The sequence below is a fragment of the Phodopus roborovskii genome, unplaced genomic scaffold, assembly GCF_943737965.1.
Source record: "Phodopus roborovskii unplaced genomic scaffold, PHOROB, whole genome shotgun sequence".
NCBI classification, from domain to species: Eukaryota; Metazoa; Chordata; class Mammalia; order Rodentia; family Cricetidae; genus Phodopus; species Phodopus roborovskii.
The window spans coordinates 30,404-49,181 of NW_026126638.1; the positions used below are offsets into that span (position 1 = coordinate 30,404).

Here is an 18,778-nt window from a genome sequence, read left to right on the forward strand (position 1 = left end):
TTTTCGAGACAGGGGTTCTCTGTAGGATGTTCTCGAACTAGCTCTTGTAGACCAGGCCCCTGCCTCCTGAGTGTCGGGACTAAGGTATGCACCAACACTAGTACTACTATTCTTAACCAGTGGTTTGCGTTGGGCCTCAAACTGGCTGTCTCCAGAGGGCAGGTATTATATACATTGCCATACCTGGTATGGCAGTGGTGGACGAATCTAGGATGTTGTGCACATAAGATAACACTACCCACTAACTATATTCCTAGCCTCGCAGCCAGGATTTAAAGAGATTGCTGAAAGTCCAATTAAAATGAACAAAAGGAGGAAAAAAAAAATAAGCTTATGACATGTCATATACATTCAGAATCTTTATTTCGAAACAGAACTACAGTAACATTAATAGAAAGTATATATGGAAATATTCACAACCTGGCCATTGACACTGGGAAGATTCCACCCAGCATTTCTGCCAACTCACTGAGGAGCAGAAGAGGTAAGTTAGAGACGCCTTTCCCAGAAAAGGCCCTCTTCATAGCTTTGTGAGTTGTTATCCCAAGTCTCAATGACCACACAGAGTAATGAACAGGTACTGAAATACTGGTATATGCAAGGGTTTGCCTGAAGGGTCTGGAATGTGAAAGCACCAAGAGGGGAGAGGGATCCAGTGACGGCTGGAAAAGGGGGGGGGGAATCATCAGAACCATCTCCATTTATGAGCCAAGTGGAGAGAGGGGACAGGTTGTGGAGGGATCCATGACCTATGGCAGGTGGGAATCTTGGCATTTCTCCCAACGTCCTACAACATCCTAGTCCCTTTAAAGAAAACCTCCCTTCCCCCACAACTGGGTCTTCAGGACTCCTGACCTCACACTTTTCCTATTCCCATGGTCCCTCCAGCTGGAGTAAAGCTGAGCCTTCCACCCCCAACCTCCAGGAAGCACCCCTCTCCAACAAGGCCGGGGAGCCAGATGAGTGGAACCTAATCCAGGTGCAAACTGCACCCGGCACAGGCACTGCTGCTCAGTGTCCACAGGGATGAGTTTCCATAGATTCTAGCAAAAACAGAAAGCCACAAGGAACGAAGGAAACAAGTTCTTAACAGCCAGAGCACATACATTCATACCCTGAAGCGTGGGCACACTGCACAGTCACACACACCACCCCTAATGTGTCTAGCAGAGGGAAGGCCCCTCGGGCACTTAGCACAGTATCACAGGAACATGGTAACACGGGAAGCCTGAGAGCGTAACAGACGAGCATGCCATGACCGCAGAGCAACAAGGTCCTCAAACAAGGTAATTAATAATCATTCGGGAAAAACCCTCTCTCAGAGCTGAGGTAACAAAGTCCAAGTTAGCTATGAATCCCTTTAAATCAAAGTAAACCAAAAATCAACACATAAAATCTCTTAAGAAACAAAATTGAAATAAGAAATGCCTATCGAGAGCTACTGCATTTAAGTTTCTCATTTGTATGGCTTGCTCACCAGTTGGGTAGTGGGGGTGACCGAAGAAAAAGAAAACAGGGAGTTCATCCGGACAGGAACAAGGTGTTTGGCCCAGGGGAAGGAGAGAGGCATTCTGCAAGCTCTCCTCCCTTCTCTGGACTCCATGCAAAATAAAAGGCCACCACCACCACTAACTACAAAGCCCATCTTTGTAACAAGCATAGATTTCAAGTAACACTACATAAAAAGTATAATCTTAAAAGGTCCACAGAAAGCCGTGAGCCTTTCCCTACAGGCACTCACTCTTCTGAGAAAGAAGAGTCTTTGTCTAGACCGGAGGCAGCTCACATGCCTACCAGCAATAGCTGTTCTCCGTTCATGTTGTACCATCACCCCCTCCAGCACCAACCCTTCTTTCCTCAAGAACCTCTCTTTAAACACCTCCCTCCAACCTAATTTCCTTCCTCTTTCATTATTTGGTAAAATTATACTTAAAAAAATAAATATTTATGCAATAAAACCTGAAGGTAAAATAAATAAAACTCAGGTTACTTTAGCTGTGCAGAGCTGTATCAAGTGAAGAGGGCTCTCATTCAATCCCTAATGGCCCCCCCAACACTGGGTGTGAAAGTCTGTTTGTTTCCTGGCAAGCTGAGGTTGGGAGGCATGGGCTGCACCCCACTCCCACAGCAAGGGGATACTAGAACTAAGGGGAACTGCAGCCATTCCCTCCTAACATGAAGGTGGGTCCACTCGACAAGTATCCCCAAGAAATGAAAACAGTTAACAAGCCATTGGTGATCCAACTAACCCCAGCATTGAGTGCAGTGAGTGTTCATGGAGTGTGTGGGGTGGCAAAGGATCAAATAGCAGCGTCCAGAAGCAGTCCTGGTTCATCCTGATGAGGTCTCCCGCTTTGGGGGAGGTTGCTTTCCATGTTGGAGGGAGGTGAAGGAGGTTCGCCTCAGGCATTGCCAGGGGTCTCCTTGACAGGCTGCATGCTGTTCAACTCCACACCAGAGGATTTCGCAGCCTGCCCCTCGAAGGCCCGAGTAATGTCTTCGAAAGTCCTGCCTTTGGTCTCAGGGACTTTGAAGAAGGTGAAGATTAAGAAGATAGTGAGGAAGACAGCAAAGACGATAAAAACGTAGGCTCCCAAGTAGTCCTAGGAAATGGGAGGAGAAGGTTGGTCACTGGCACTTGTCTCCTTTCTTGAGCTACGACTCTCCCAACATTGAGTGAATGACTAGGTTGCTTCACTTAAGGTGCCACCATGTTTCTCTGCAATTATTTGTCATGCTTTTTATAGCCACTCAAGTTGCTGCTTCCAAGCACCTGAGGATTTTGTTTTGTTTCTGATTTTTGAGACAGCTCATTTGCAGCTCTGGCTGGCCTGGACATCACTCTGTAGACCAGACTGGCCTTGAACTCAAGAGATCTGCTTGCTTCTGCCTCCTGAGTGCAGGGATTAAAGGCGTGTGCTGGGGCTGGAAGGATGTCTCAGTGGTGAAGACATCTCATTGGCTGTTCTTCCAGGGAATCCAGGCTGTTATTCCCAGCGCCCATAAGGCAGCTAATAATCACCCATAAGCCAGACCCACAGTGGTGCACAGACATACGTATAGGCAAAACACCCATACACATAAAATAATAATCATTAAAAACAAAGTGTGCCACCAGATCTGGCCTTTCTGAGGATTTTGATCTTAAGACATGCCAGGCAGCTTTAATGCCAGTACTTGAGATGCAGAAGCAGGCAGAACTTGAGTTCGAGGCCAGCTTGGTCTACAGAGCAAGTGCCAGTACGGGCTCCAAAGCTACACAGAGAAACCCTGTCTCAAAAAATAAAAACAAAAGACGTTTGACCATGTGGTTTAAAATCCAGGTTTCTAGAAAGAGCTGAGAGAATAGGAAATGTTTATGTAATCAATTGGATCTGTGTCATCCTTCAGACCACAGAGCCTTTAGGATAGGGATACCCATTTATCGGTGCTAACTGAAATGATGATTTTAATATGGGCTAGGTCTAGGAGCTTGTCCTGTTCCTAACTAAGCAGAACTATCTTTGAACCATCTCAGGTCCTCACAGGTTCCAGTTTTGCCCTCCCTGTACCTTAGGATGGCCTCAACTTCATACCAAGCCTCCCTGCCACGAGCTCCCGAGCGCTGGGATTGCAGGCATAAACAGCCATGCCTGGCTGTCCTTCACTGCTCCTTTGTTTGTGGGAGATCTGCCCTGGAGTATCTACTACTAAGGTGCATCTAAAGTGTTAGCTTAAGTAGACTGGTTTGTGACAGACTAAGTTTGGTTTTAAATTTACTCACTGCAGCCGAGGGGAACAGCATCCCAACCAAGAAGTTGGAGGTCCAGTTAGAACAGCCAGCCACTGCCATGGCAGCTGGGCGGGGGCCCTGGCTAAAGAGTTCAGCCACAATAAACCAGGGAATGGGGCCAGGCCCAATCTCAAAGAAGGCCACATAGACCAAGATAGCCACAATACAGACAAAGCTCATGGCTCCATACTTTTCCTGTAAGAGAAGGAAACAAAGTCCAGTTAAAAAGGCAGCAAACATAGCGCAGGCTCCATGTTCGGATGTGTTGTACAAAAAGTTGTCTGTCACTCCACTTGGGAGTCAGAAATCCTAATGTGCTAAATCCAGGTCGCCCCATTTCAGCCACCTCATTTGTAAAGAGACCAGTTCAACACCTATGAAATGGAACTACAAGACGATTTTTCCTTTTAGTTTTTTGGTTTTTCAAGACACTCTGTTCCTGTGTATTCCTGGCTGTCTGTCCTGGAACTTGATCTGCAGACCACACTAGCCTTGAATTTAGAGTTCACCTACCTCTGCTGGGATTAATGGCATGCACCACCACACCTTGTGGAGGACATTCTGCCTTTGGGATTACAGGTGTGAACTTACTACCAATGTCTGGCCTTCGAGGTGACGGTTAGGAATTAAACCAGACAGGGCCCACAAGATGGCTCAGTGGGTAAAGGTGCTTGAGGACCTGACTCTGGTGCCCCAGACTCATGTGATAGAAAGTTAATTAGAGGATTAGGAATTCTGGGCCATTATTTTTGGCTGCAAAAGACCTTTCCTGAGCATCAGACAACGCATCTTACAAAACCTATTACATGCACACAAGATAGCCACCCGTCTACCAATCTCCGAAAGTGCACCTGTGATAAACCTTTTGGGCACCTTAAATTTGACTTTATTGATGACCTGGAAGGTCAACACTTCAGGCCCTGCCACCGAGAGTCAGCTATTCCCTATGTAATCTCATCCGTCCCTTCCACCACTCAAAGAGCACTCACCTTCAGCAACAAAGAGATCGTCATGAAGATGGAACAAACAGCCATGCCTCCCAGGCCTATCATGTGCAGGGTTCGCCTTCCCGCCCTCTCCACCAGGAACAGCTAGAAGACAAGGCATTTCCGAAATCATGAACACGCTGTGTTAAGGATTTTACTGCCTGACCCCAGACCTTTCCACACCTCCCTTCCCATCTATTCAGTATTTGCTGGAATTCTTTTTCTTGGGGGAATTGTGGGATGCTGAAAGATGTCAGTGTGTGAATGCTTGTAAGATGATCATTTCACCCATCCCCATCCCCCATTCAAACTACCCAACTTACAGAAACTACAGTGAAGATGGTGTTAACCACACCCGCACCAATCGTAGCATAGATTGGCTCCTGAACACCTGCACTCTTGAAGATCCCCGTTGAGTAATAGAACACCTAGAAGGAGACAAAATCTGCATCACCAATTGCATCCTGGGATGCTGAGGTCCTTGGCCAATGTAGCTGTAGCACCTCTGCAACTCCACCTCCCCGTTATCCAGTCCAGCTAGTGTTTCCTTCTAATGCTTATCCCCCCTACTTTCTTACATCCTACTCCGAGCTCCGCCTTCTCCAGTGCTGGGGTCACAGGAATGCACCTCCACTCCCAACTCATTCACTTATGTCTACTTTGCTAAATTTTAGAGACTTTAGTCCTAGTTTGTCTTGTCTCAATTCCTAACCCTCCTGCCCCAGTCTCTCCAGTGAAAAGATTAGATGTATGTCACCACACTCACCTTTGCTTTACAGCATTTGTCATTTCTTAATTATTATGCAGGGAATGGTGGCACACACCTTTAATCCCAGCCAGCACCCAGGAAGCTGAGGCAGGAGAATCTGAGTTCAAGCCAAACTGGTCTATACAGTGAGACTAAGGTTCAAAAAGCAGGAAAACAAAAAGGAAAGGCAAAAGGAGAAACCATAAAACAAAACCAGAAGCCTGGTGACACACCTCAGTAGCAGCAGACTTACACAGCACCCACAGGTCCCAAGTTTAATCCCTAACGCTGTAAAATAAGATACATCACTTGCTCAAAAATAGGTTGATAAAAGTAATTTCTAAGCTCACTGTAGACTGGGTCTCCTTTCTTTCCTGTTGAGACCAGGCCTCTCTATGTAGCCCTGGCTGTCCTCGAACTCACAGAGACCTGCCTGCCTCTCGAGTGCTGGCATTCAAGGTGTGTTCCACCACTCACTCCCAGCTGACTTTACCTTTTAAAAAGTCTAGGCCACCTTCAGAACACTCTTGGCAGGGAAGACTCAGGAAAACCCCACCCTGCAGTTTGGGCTAGGGTATACCCAGACAAAACCTGCTCATTGAGTGAACTGGGAGCCATTCTAGTACAATAGTGAACTTTCTTCCTCACGTGGAACAAGGTCATCTTGCACTGTGCCCCCTCCATCGTTTATTTGTGAAGTTTTGGGTCCTATTTTGCAGGACTGGAGTTAGGTAGCTGACCCCAAACTCCTGGGCATTGGTGACCCTCCTGTTTTAGCTTTTGGAGTAACTACACTCTACAGACACATGCCAACCAGCCACAAGATCAGGTGATCTCAGGAAAATATTGCTGGGCCCCTTTGGCACCACAGCAGACACTCACAGCATTGATCCCAGACAGCTGCTGAGACAGCTGGAGCACGATGGAGATGAGGAGGGGCTGGTGGTAGTTAGACGACCTGAAGAGCTCCAGCACGGTGACTTGCTTCTCCTGTGCCATCCTGGCGCTCTCGTCCTTCATCTCCTGGATCTCCTGGGCCACATCCTGGGTGCCCCACAGCCGCTGGAGGACTGAGATGCAGAGGCGAAGATAAATATACCATGTCGTCGCCACCCCGCCACCCCATGGTTTGCTGTCAGCCAGCAGACAAGGAAATGCTAGGATGAATATACCCACAGCGGCCACCTTTGCTTGTCACCCCAGCGTCCTCATTCTCACAAAACCAAATTCCCGAGGCGACCTGCGAGGAGTACTCACTCTCCTTCGCGCGGTCCTCTTCCTTTCTGTTAATGAGCAAGAATCGTGGGCTTTCAGGGCAAAACGGAAGGGCTGCGCTTTGTAGGATCGCTGGGATGATGGTCAAGCCCAACAGCCCAGGCCATAGCTCTTCAGAGCCCAGGATGAAGTCCAAACCAAAGATCTAGAGGCCAGACAAAGAGAACACTGAACCCAAAATACTTCCCAAGCCACAAATTCACCATAAAGAGAAAAAGAAAAAAAAGGAAAACGACAAAGAAAAACAAGACCACTCATCCTTTTACCATACATAGAAAACAGAACTAACAAATTTTTTTTTTTTTGCCATTGCTAGGCCCCACCTGTATCATTAGCTACCGTATGAACTATAGCAATATATGAAACATATAACACATAGTTGAACACAGGCCAGATCCCAAGTGCTTCACCTAGATCATTCACAGAACACAGAGCTAGCATTCATTAAATAAGTAAGATTGCAAGTTACCTGAGCCACCAGAATCCCGACGACGATGCCCAGCTGGTTTAATGTGCCAAAGGCACCCCTCAGGGAAGTAGGAGACACCTCTCCAATGTACATGGGCACAAAGCCCGTACACAGTCCACAGAAGATGCCAATAATCAAGCGACCCAGGATCAGCATCTCAACAGACTGGGCTATCTTGGCAAAGCCCATAAGGCAGCCACCAATGATGGCCAATAGGTTGACTAGAAGCATCGAGTTGCGCCTGTAGGATTAATCAGTGACAAAGTATAGTTAGCCATGAGAGAGTCTCTGGTCTCTCCTTCCCTCATGACTTTGCTGTCTTAGCCTCTGTAGGTACAAATCTTTCCCTTTGTGGCTGTAGGCTTGTGTATTTGAAGAAACCAAATACACCCCCCCCCCAGCTTCCTCCCTTCTCTATCTTTATGTGGTCTCCAAGGACTAAACTCAGATCACGGACTGGTCTTCTTGACAAAGGCTGAGCCACCATGCTGACCCCTTTTTATTACACTCTTCATAGAATTGATATTATAACGATGGCAGGCTATTATGACAATATTTTTTTTCACACTGAAGGTAGCTAGTCTCAGCTCTCTGTGTCAAGTAGTTAAGGACTAGACTAATTAGTACTGATAACCAATAGGGGACAAACTAAAGCTTTAAATGCTGACTGGGAGACCAAGCCACCGACACAACTAAAAGATGTAAAAGATTAACAGTGAAAAGCCTCAACAGCCTAGGGGTGCAAGGCTCTGCCTTTGAGACAAGATCTGATTGTGTAGCCCTGGTTAGCTTGGAACTCAGATCTACCTGTTTTGGCCTTCTGAACATTGCCATGCCCAGCGAACCAATGATTCTTGACTTGAGAAGACCAAATTACAAAGGGAGCTGGGAAAATGTTGATACATGGTTCCTGTCTCCAGAGGCCCACTTAGAGACACACTTCCTAAAAGCCACCTTAGGGGATCTTAAAAGTGCAGCCAAGGTGCACAAATACCATTAAGAGAAAAAAAAAAAGTTTTGAGTTAAAAAAAAAAAAAAAAAAAAAAAAAAAAAAAAACCTTGATGAGGTGATTTGGCTAATGGAAAAAGCCATAGTGGTTATTAGTCAAAAGAGACTCCATTAAAAAAACCAAAACAACACTAGGTTGTGATGGTGTACATCATTAATCCCAGCACTCATGAGGCACAGAAAAGTGGCTCTGAGTTCAAGGATAACCTGATCTACAAAGCAAGTACAGCCAGGGCTAGAGAAACCGTCTCAAAAACAAAACAAAAAACCAGAAACCAACCAAATTAACAACGAAACATTATCCAACTATAGGTTGGCTTTGCTAATCATCTTAAATTCAATTTGTATATCTAGAATAGCAAATTTTTAACCTAAAGACAATTTTGGGTTGGTTTTGTTTTGTTTTTTTGAGACAAGGTTTCTCTCTGTAGCTTTGAAGCCTGTCCTGGAACTCACTCTGTAGACCAGGCTGGCCTCAAATTCAGAGATCCGCCTGCCTCTGCCTCCTAAGTGCTGGGACTAAAAGCATGTGCCACCACCACTGCCCAGCTCTAAAGACAATTTTTGTGCATGTATGTGGCAGGATGTATGCCACATGGAGCATGTGTCATAAGTGTTTGTGCAGGTGGGGGTCTCTCTTCCACCATGTAGATCCTAGGCTGGCTGCAACCTGATCCTATGCGCTGGGCCTGGGTGTTTGTGTCACCATGCCAACCGTTATGAATATACACTTTATTAATGGTTTGTTTGAAAGGATAATCCTCTTGAGATATTATTTTCTCTTTTTTGGGGAAAAAAAATCACTTATTTAGCCATTGTCTACATTTTCCACAAATCTCGGGATTACAAAAAGTATTAATTTTAAAAAATAATAAAAAACTTCCAAGAAACCTCCAAAATATTCAGTAATGAAAATAACTCACCAGGCGTTGGTGGCGCACGCTTTTAATCTCAGCACTCAGGAGGCAGAGGCAGGCAGAACTCTGTGAATTGGAGGCTAGCCTGGTTTACACAGAGTTCCAGGACAGGCTCCAAATACAGAGAAAGCCTATCTCGAAAAACCAACAAATAATAGTAATAATGTTTGGCTGGGTGTTGTGGTACCTAGAAGGTAGAGGTAGGTAGGTGGTTACACCTTGAATTTGAGGCCAGCCTGGTCTACACAGTGAGCCAGTGATCCTGCCTCAGGTGGGCAAGTAACCTCTGGCCTTAAAGGAGGTTCAAGAAAAACACCACAGCTGACCCCACAAGAGCAAAATTAAACTAGCCTGAGCAAAACTTCAGAGGCCAAGTGCTCACATAGCAGATCTCTATCTAGAAAGGCCTACTGGAGCTTCACAGACTAGCTTTCCCTGAGTATGAATCAACACATTCTCACGTAAGGCCCATCATCTCCCTAATCAATGCTCTCTGCTTGTCTTCAGTGTGAACAGTACAGGCCTATCCCTTGCCCAGTGTCTGATCAGTACCTGCCAAAGCGGTTGACAAAGAGTCCAACAGAAAAAGAGCCGATCATGCCACCAACGGAGAAGATGGCCACACACAAGGACCAGAGGGTGGTCAGCAGCTCCTTACTTGGTGGGTCTTCTGATTTCTCTTCCAAAGTATAGTTGAGAAAGTCCTTTATGATCTACAAGATAATATACACAGTGAGGGACAGGCCATTAAATCTGGGTGAGAATAGTAGACAAACGCCAGGGAGGCTTCCTCCTCCCTCAGGAGGGGAGCAGAGAGGCACATGCTCTGAATAAGACAATTCCGGGTCATCATCCTAAATATCCAGTAGGTGGCAGCACCAATGTACAACGGTGCGCCCCACCCAGTCACAACTTCCCACGTTCTTTAACAAGCCCCTGCAGTCATAGAAAAGGATCACAACTAGGTGAGAAGGCAAGAAGCAAGCAGTGGCTTAGGCTTCAACAGTATTTCCCCTCCCCCATCTAGGCCAGGCATCTTAAATTCACAACCCTCCTTAAAGACACTCACTGTCTCAGGGGCATTGATGACTCCAGTGTTGTAGCCAAACTGGAAAGAGCCGATCGTGGCAACAGTAATGGCGAACACCAGAGACGGGGTCACCTGGAGAGGAGACAAGGGGGGAGAAAAGCTTACAAATGCGGACAAATCTCCCCCTCTCCCAGGGTATCTGGCTGACATGCCTCAGAATTCTAGGATTTCTGGCACATTTGGGGAGAGAGACCTTTGGAGGAATTTGAGTCAGTTCTTTGGGGCTGGTCTTCATAGCCAGTACCAGGCCAGCCAGGGCTACCCAGTGAATCCTTGTCTCAAAAAGGAGGTGGAGAAGGGGGGAGGAAACTATCGCACCACCTGGACCACAGTACTGCACATCCAAGGCCTGGGAACGTGAGTTCAAAGTCAGCCTGGACTACATACATGGTCAAATACTGTCTCAAAAAGAAAAGACAACGCCAAAAGTAAAACTGCACCAGATAGAGGCAGGCATGGAACTGCACTCAGGAACTGTGATGGCAAGGGCATGAAATGGCTCAAACCCCATAATCCCAGGAGCTGGGGGGAGGACTCTGAGGAACGAGGACAATCATGAATTCATGGCCAGCCTGGGCTACAGTGAGACCTTGACTTATAAAACACCCACCTTTAATCCTAGCCCTAGGGCCAGTCAAGTTCCAAGACAGGCTCCAAAGCTACATACAGAGAGAAACCCTGTCTCAAAAAAACCAACCAAACAATAGCCAGGCGGTGGTGGTGCTCACCTTTAATCCCAGCATTTGGGAGGCAGAGACAGGTGGATTTCAGTTCAAGACCAGCCTGATTTACAGAGCTGAGTTCCAGGACTGGCTCCACAGCTACTGAGAAACAATCTCGAAAAAACAAAAAACAAACATCCAAACTCCCTACAGCATCGAAGGCAGAGCAAAAGGCAGCTTTAAGGTCCCTAAGAATTAACCATTCTGTAGAGCTGGATATTCAGTGTCGTCTTCCTGTGCTATCCCCCACACTGCAGAGGCCAGAGCAGCAGGTAGCAACAGCCTGGCCACTGGGATGCTGAAATCAACAAACTCATAGTACAAATTACTGAGTCCGCTCCTCTCCCCACTCCCAATAACTCCCCGTCCACTCAGTGCATCTTCCCTCACCCCTTTACAAAATGAGATAAGGTTCTACAGTCCGTATTCCAAACTAATCTCAAATTTAACTCCTCCATCCTCCCGCTCCAGCCTCAAGTGTGAGACTACAGTTGAGATTTTAAGTTCTACATATTTGAAAAACATGCTTTTCCTCCCGTACCTAGCCCCCATCCATCCATCCTTCTATAAATGACACAACTTCAATTTTCTTTCTTTTTATTTTTTGTGGCAGGTTTTCTGTAGCCCTGGCAGTTCAGGAACTCACTCTGCAGGCCAGGAACTCAGAGATCCACTGGCCTCTCTCTGCCTCCCGAGTGCATCACCAGCTTGCGGCTGACTTCATTTCTCTGAACACCTGACTGGTATGCCAGTGTGTCACCACTATCATTCTTATTTCTTTCTTCAGTTGTTGGGCACTTAGGGCTGGGCTCTTATCTCTTGACTGTGTAACCCACTAGCAACATCCTGGGGCCATCAAGTCTTCCTGTTCGCTAAATATGGTACTATTCTTCTCCACCCACCCAGCAGGACAGAGCGTCTGCTCCTTTTGAACACAGCGTTGGGAGCCATTTTTAGTAGAAGGGAATCAGACAGATATTTCACCTTGCTGGGGATCAATCAAGTGGGCAGGGGCAACTCAAAACTGGAGTCCGAGCCAACCTCTTTGCCCACCACAACCTCTTCAACTGTCCTTAGGTTACTTTTCTCTAAAGTCAGAGCAAGCGGCTGGCTGGGAGCTTATACTAGCGAGTTGACCTTCCGGCAGCCGCGCAGCCTCGGTGGTAAGTGCTAGCCGCTCCAGGCTTTCCAAGTTCTTTCCTTGCAGTTAAAAGCCTCTTTTCCCATCTCTTCTATCCCGCTTTTTCTCACCGCCTTCTAATTTACATTATTTCCAAATAAATTATCTTCGTGAAAATGCACTTTCCCTTACTGCTTCCTTCCTTCAGCCACAAATGCATCATACACTCGCAACCACAGTAAGGACAACTGGACTTCTCTCTCCACAGTACTCGGGGACGGCTGGATGCTGAGCAAGGCTAACCCCATGTCCTCCCAAGGTCTGATGCTTTCCCAAGCCTTCCTGCTGGCTCCGAGACCCACTCATCAATCATCGCCACAGGCAAGCCCCTACCCTCTTCGCTCTCAGCGGTCTCATTACAGCTACATCTAGCAAACAGCTTCTTTGGTGATTTTCACACGCTAGGAAGGTGCCCGGGAGGCTCCTCATCAGGTATGAGATGCACGGAACGGTAATAACGGGAACACCAGCAGCGAACGCTGAGGCTGATGTGAAAAGGCCTCCCTCCGGATGGCTCGCTCGGTGACTTAGGAGAAATGGAGCATGGCAATCGGCACCAAGACCTGCCTTCGTGAGGACCCCAAGCAAACAAACAAAAATAACCAGTTCTTACCTTCACCGTCCCCATGGTCCTAACCTGCTTCTCAAGCCTTAAGGACGATCTAGACACCCTTCCCAGCCACTGTCCTCGGCAGCAACTCGTCTCCCGATTCTCAGCGGTGCCCAGAAAGACTGAGGACCAATATCGCAGCAGTGTTCACAGCCAGAAGCCCAGCCTACCTATTTATAATTTCTGCAAAGGGTGGAGCCTGCGTGACACCCCCCCCCCGCCACCTTTAACCTATGACCTCAGGAATTCCATGACCACTGCTATCTGATTTTCACAACTCCTCCTCCCCCACCCCCCTCGCCTTTGCAAGCAATCAACCCCCCCCCCTGGCTTTTTTACCACATCTTCCTAGTGGTTCTTTTTTTTTTTTTTTTAAAGCCCATCCAAATTCCTTCCTCTTTTCAAGAGCCGACAACCTTTTTGTTTCACAGGGAAAAAAAAAAAAAAAAAATACTAAAAAGTTTGGAGAGCGGGCAAATTCAAGGCGCTGTGGATGGAATCAGTCTGGAGAGAGGAAAGCTAACCTATCTGAGGCAGAGCTGCGTGGGTGCTGCTTTCAGCTGAAAGTCACCCAAGGAGTGGGAAACAGAGAACCCATGCCCCTCTGCGCCGTCAGCTGCGTTTTCATTATAGGCTGGGTGTGCAATCTTCTAGGGAAGGTAAAGGAGAGCCTGCCTGACAAAACTGGCAAGAATTTGTCCTGTTGTGAAGGCAGCCTAGATGTCTTGGAGCCTGACCAAAGCTCCTAGGCTGCCAGAAAGAGAAGATCAAGAGAGGTACATAGCCCCAATTCCTTACCACAGCACACATTAGCCCACCCTTTGTGAGCTCCGCCACTGTCGCCTGTTCTGAGGTTTACAGCATGGAGAAACACAACAAATATCAAATTCAGCGTCGTAGATATGCATTCTGGGCCTTAAGTGTGGTAGTGCACTTGCCTAGGCTCTAGTTTATCCGCCCCCCACAACCCCCCAAATCAGGCAGTCAATAGACAAGGACAACTGATTCTCACAACAGAAATGTTTGCTAAAATCCTGTTAACTGGGGATTGTGCATTTCTTGAAAGACAAGCATGAGGGGAAAAAATGTGATTGTACAAGAAAACGTAGAAAACTAGGTAGGAGACGTGAGTGATCAGGAAGGAAAATGATGGCCAGCAGGAGGGATTTCACGTGAGTTTAGCAGGTGAAGCAGCGGAGATTGTGACAGGCACGTGTGTGGCTGAGGCCCTTAGCTCAGACTTGCTGGAACAGCAACCCCTTCCCTGCAGGAGATGGTGGGGGAGGGAGGCTTGGTGTATACACGAGGAGGGAAAGCATGTTTTCTCAGTAGCTTTGGTTTGTGGACCAAAATCAGACTGAATGGCTGACCCCAAGCAAAACCAGTCACTGTCTCCCTGAAACGAGGGTCCTTTCCAAACCAGAGCAGCACCAGAGAAAACTCAGGCTGAGTGGAACGTGTCAGACAAGAAAACCTTCCCTTGAGCTCCCATCCCCTCCTCCCTTCGTTTCCCTTTCCAAGAAGCACTGAGTCGGAAGCCCCATTAATTACCACAGCAACTGAATTTAGCAACCAAAGGAAAAACAATGCCCAAAGGCCAGTGCCAGCCAGGAGAAATAGGATCTAAGCCACTTGTGCAACAATGCATTTTCTTGTAGCCACATTAGAAACAATGAGGCCGGTAAAGGCACTTTCCACCAAGCCTGCCAACCTTAGTTCGATCCCCAGGATCCACATAATGCCAGGAGAGAACCAACTCCGAAAAGTAGTTATCTGTTATAAATTCTTTTGTGTTTTTTGAGACAGGGATTCTCTGTATAGCCCTGACTGCCCTGGAACTAGCTGTAGAGCAGGCTGGCCTCCAACTCAGAGAGATCCGCCTGCCTCTGCCTCCTGGGTAAAGTGCTGGGTTAAAGACACCCCTACACACACACACACACACACACACACACACACGGCTTGTTATTTGAATTTTGACTTCATTAAAATGAACCATTCAAGACAGGCACAATATTCTCTCTTCTGGAAGCACGGGGACACTGCCACAAGGGTGGAAAGCAGCCAGGCTGCTCCCTGCACAGCTGTAGCTTTATGCAGAGAAAGAGTCTCCTGAGGGCTAATTCTTAGATGTTTGAAGCCGGTAACAGAATGTTATTTTCTTGGTTAAGAGACAAGCAATATTGCTGGGTGTGGCTGGGCATGCCTTTAGTTCCAGCAATTGGGGGGCAGCGGTAGTAGGAGGGTCTCTGCATTTGTGGCTAGCCTGGTCTACATAGAGAGTTCCAGGCTATGCAAAGAGACCCTGTTTCATTAAAAAAAAAAAAAAAAAAAGGCTTTGGTTTGTACTGTAACAAACCTGGCCCTTCCCCAGGACAGCCAGGACTACACAGAGAAACACTGTCTTGAAACAAATAAAAACAAACAAACAAACAAAGAAGAAAAAGAAAGAAGCAATGTGAAAGGAAGACTGGTTGAGACCTGCTTTCTTTGGCAAAATTCAGTACAAGACTACTTTCATTTCATCTTAATTTTTTAATTGTCCTGGTACTGGCTCACAACCATCTGTAATTCTAGTTCCAAGGGATCTGATACCTTCTGGCCTTCCAGAAGCTTCACACAAGTGGTACACAGACATCCATGTATGAAACGCACACCCATGCATTAAAAAAAAAAAAAAAAAATCAAGAGCCAGCACTTTCCTATTTTAAAGGCACTGCAGAGGGTGGAAGTGGCCTAGTGGTTTGGGAAACACTGCCGATTAACTCTGAAAAGGCAAACAGCTGGGCGGAGACAGAGAAGGTTCTGCTTGCAGCAGTGTATGCATTTTAAAGATTACAGCTGGAATTCAGCTTAAACCCAAGAATCTAAAATGTGCTGAACAAATTGGGAGAGATTCTGTTTAATCAGTAGCTGCAAGGAAGCTTCAGTCTCAACTCTTGTGCTACCACCATGGCCTGGCCAGAGCCCAAGTCAGATAACTGGAGCTGGGGTTAGTAGTGCACGCTCTTGTTCCCAGCACTCAGGAGGCGCTGGTGGATCTCTGTGAGTTCGGGTCCAGCCTGGTCTACAGAGCTAGTTCAGCAATACAGAGAAACTCTGTCCCCCCCCCCCCAAAAAAAAAAATAGAGCATTAACTGTAACCTTGTAACCTGCTGCCTATGGTCCTCAGTGCCAGTGGGAATGAATGTGACCTGCTTGGGCTCCTCAGTGCACATGGGAACGGATGCTACCTGTTGCCTGGGGTCCCCGGTGCACTGTGGGAGTGACCGACCCTGAGGGACGGAGTGCACAACACTGGGCCTTCTGGTTGAGATGCACAAACACCTACCTAACCTTAGGTTGCTTGTGAGAGCTCTGTGAGCTCCTCTGTCTTTGCTGGATATCAAAGAAGAGGCAGGAGGCAGGAGACTTTGGAAGTTGGGAGCTAAGAGCCGAGTAGGTGTGCTTAGCAGAAAAGGGAGAATGAGAACAATAGCCCGGGATATCAGTTCCAACTGCAGGCACCTGCAGAACGGAGGCCTCAATCCGGCCTCCTGCTAGTTTGTGTTGAGACTTTGCTAATGTGAAAACTAAGCAGAAAGACAAAGGATCCTACAAAAGAGCACTCACGATTTAACCTCTGCACGGTGCAGGCCTGGGGAAATACAAGGCAGGGCTGTTTTGAAAGACTGCCCAGATTGCACTGTTTGCATCTGTACCGTTCCTCACAAACAGCAACGTGCATGGTTTTATTTGTCTGATTTTAATCTTTCTCTGCCAGGTGCCCCATAATTCACTTAGAATCTGAAAACACTGTTAAAAAAAAAAAAAAAAAGACACCCTGGGGTGAAGAAAGGAAAAATCTGAGAAATGCTGCTTCCCTTGTTTACCCTGTGCTCAAACCATTCATTAAAGTCACTGGTCCTGAGGACCAAATTCCAGCTTGCAGGTTCTCATCACCGAAGCTGAGCTTGCCTGCCTCAAAATCTTCAGGTACGAATTCCAACGTAGCACTAACCCTAAGTTAAAATTCAAATCACACCTATCTACTGAAACATCTTCAGCGATTACTCAGTAAGGTCTAGGTTCAAAGAGCCTGACCAGAGCACATGGGCCATAGTGTAAAACATTCCAGCAGCCTTATATGCAAAACTAAAACACGCAAGTTAATTTTATTATAGAATATTTATCCCATCTAATTTGTCCCAAATTCTCTGTTTCACTCCCCCCTCCCTCTTCTGTTTGCAATGCTGGGGATTAAACCTGGGGACTTGTGTTTCCTTGGCCAAGCTAATGCCAGTCTCAGCCCTGAAACTTCTATACTAACATGTAACCAATGTAAAAATTATTGGGAGTTTATTTTTCTATTTTGTATCAGGCATTAGGAATCCAGTGTGTATTTTACACTTACAGTGCAACCCAGTTGAGGCACTCAGTTTTCATATGTCAAGATGAAATGGCCTTTTTTTTGGGGGGGGGGGACAGGGTCTCTGTACTGGAGATTAAACCTATGGCCTTGCCTATGCTGGAAAGTGTTTTACTTCTAAGCTGTGCTTTCTGGAATGCTGGGATTCTAGGCAAGACTCGATTCTTTATAAAGTTAGCTTGCCTGAGGTTGTTGGGGTTTTTTGTTTTGGGTTTTTTTTTTTTTTTTTTCTTCTTCTTCTTCTTCATTTTTTGAAACAAGGTTTCTTTGTGTAGGCCTGGCTGTCCTGGGACTCATTCACAGAGATTCCGCCGATCTGTACCTCATGAGTGCCGGGGCTAAAGGTGTGTGCCACCATGCCCGGCTGTCTTAGGTTTTGTTCTGTTTTTTTTTTTTTTTTTTTTTTTAATAATAATAATAATGAGAAAACTAAGTACTGGTAAGATGGTCAACATGCTTGCCACCAACCCTTATGGCCTGAATCCTATTTCCAGGATCATGTAGCCAGCTGAGGTAGCATGGTACTTAAACCTGGACTGTTTTAAACCTGTTTGTTAATAGGGGTTGGAGTGTGTGTGCTATGGAATATGTGTAAAGGTCAGAGGTCAACCTACGGGAATCCGTCCTCTCCCTTCACCATGCAAGATCAGGACTTCAGTCCTGCCCACTGAGCCATCTCCCTGTCCCATGGAGTGGACTGACTATATTATAATACTTGGCAGAAATTAAACTGAGTCTATCACACTATTGCATCAGTATAACATGCTGAAGTGTGCTGTAGTCTAAACATCTGTAGAAAGGAAGATAAGATTACATAGACAAAGGAAGAGACCTAGGAGAAAACAAACGATGGGTCACGGTGTGTGTGTGTGTGTGTGTGTGTGTGTGTGTGTGTGCTAGGCATGCTGTATGTCATAACACAAATGTACAAACCCATTGCCTTGTAGGGAGCTCGACCACAGTTTAACCCCTGTCAGTCCCTCCCCAGTGTGCCCAGCTGCTCCAGGAAGGTTAGCAGCACAGAGGAACTTGTGGGTTAGAGTCTAAAGCCTCATTCCGATCTGTTTGTGAGTGTTTGTATATATGGTTATGAGTGCAGATGCCGTGGGTTCCAGAGGAAGGCATTGAATTTCCTGGAACTTGAGTTACAGGCGGTTGTGAGCTGACAGGCTGGGAACTGACCTTGGGTCCTCTGTAAGAACAGTGGAAACCAAGTGTTTCTATTTAATTTAATTTATTTATTTATTTTGAGTCGGGGTCTTGCCATCTAGCCCTGGGTAGCCTGGAATTTACTATGTACATCAGTCAGGGTTGGTCTTGCAGCCATCCTCCTGCCTCTGTCTCTGCAGTACTGGGATTATAGGTGTTGGCTACCAAATACGGCTTCTCTTAGATTTAGCGTTTTTTTAAATCTTTATTAAATCTTATTTGATTATTTTGTGTGCATGCACAGGTGTGTGGGTATACAGTTACCACACATGTGGACGTCAGAGGACAACTTGTGGGGGTCGGTTCTCTCCACCATGTGGGTCCTGGGGATTGAACTCGGGTCCTTTGGCATGGCAGCAGATGCCTTTTAGCCACTGAGACATCCC

The 18,778-nt window shown here is 46.6% G+C and overlaps 1 protein-coding gene across 2 annotated transcripts in view; it reads right to left on the reverse strand.

Annotated features, from left to right (window-relative positions):
* Nucleotides 1–346: 346 nt before the first annotated feature.
* The window catches only part of LOC127239128 (solute carrier family 2, facilitated glucose transporter member 3), a 59,652-nt gene continuing 41,220 nt past the window's right edge, over nt 347–18,778 (reverse strand). The window contains exons 1-10 of one of the 2 annotated variants that reach the window (XM_051207924.1): nt 12,782–12,883; nt 10,246–10,338; nt 9,729–9,889; nt 7,251–7,491; nt 6,764–6,926; nt 6,389–6,576; nt 5,082–5,186; nt 4,762–4,863; nt 3,764–3,967; nt 347–2,603 (exon numbers count right to left, since the gene is read on the reverse strand). In XM_051207924.1, the coding sequence (XP_051063881.1) occupies nt 2,403–2,603; nt 3,764–3,967; nt 4,762–4,863; nt 5,082–5,186; nt 6,389–6,576; nt 6,764–6,926; nt 7,251–7,491; nt 9,729–9,889; nt 10,246–10,338; nt 12,782–12,796 (1,473 nt within the window). In that variant the 5' untranslated portion in view covers nt 12,797–12,883 and the 3' untranslated portion in view covers nt 347–2,402. Of the gene's footprint in view, nt 2,604–3,763; nt 3,968–4,761; nt 4,864–5,081; nt 5,187–6,388; nt 6,577–6,763; nt 6,927–7,250; nt 7,492–9,728; nt 9,890–10,245; nt 10,339–12,781; nt 12,884–18,778 lie in introns of those variants that run through there. The other variant, XM_051207922.1, reaches the window with a different exon arrangement.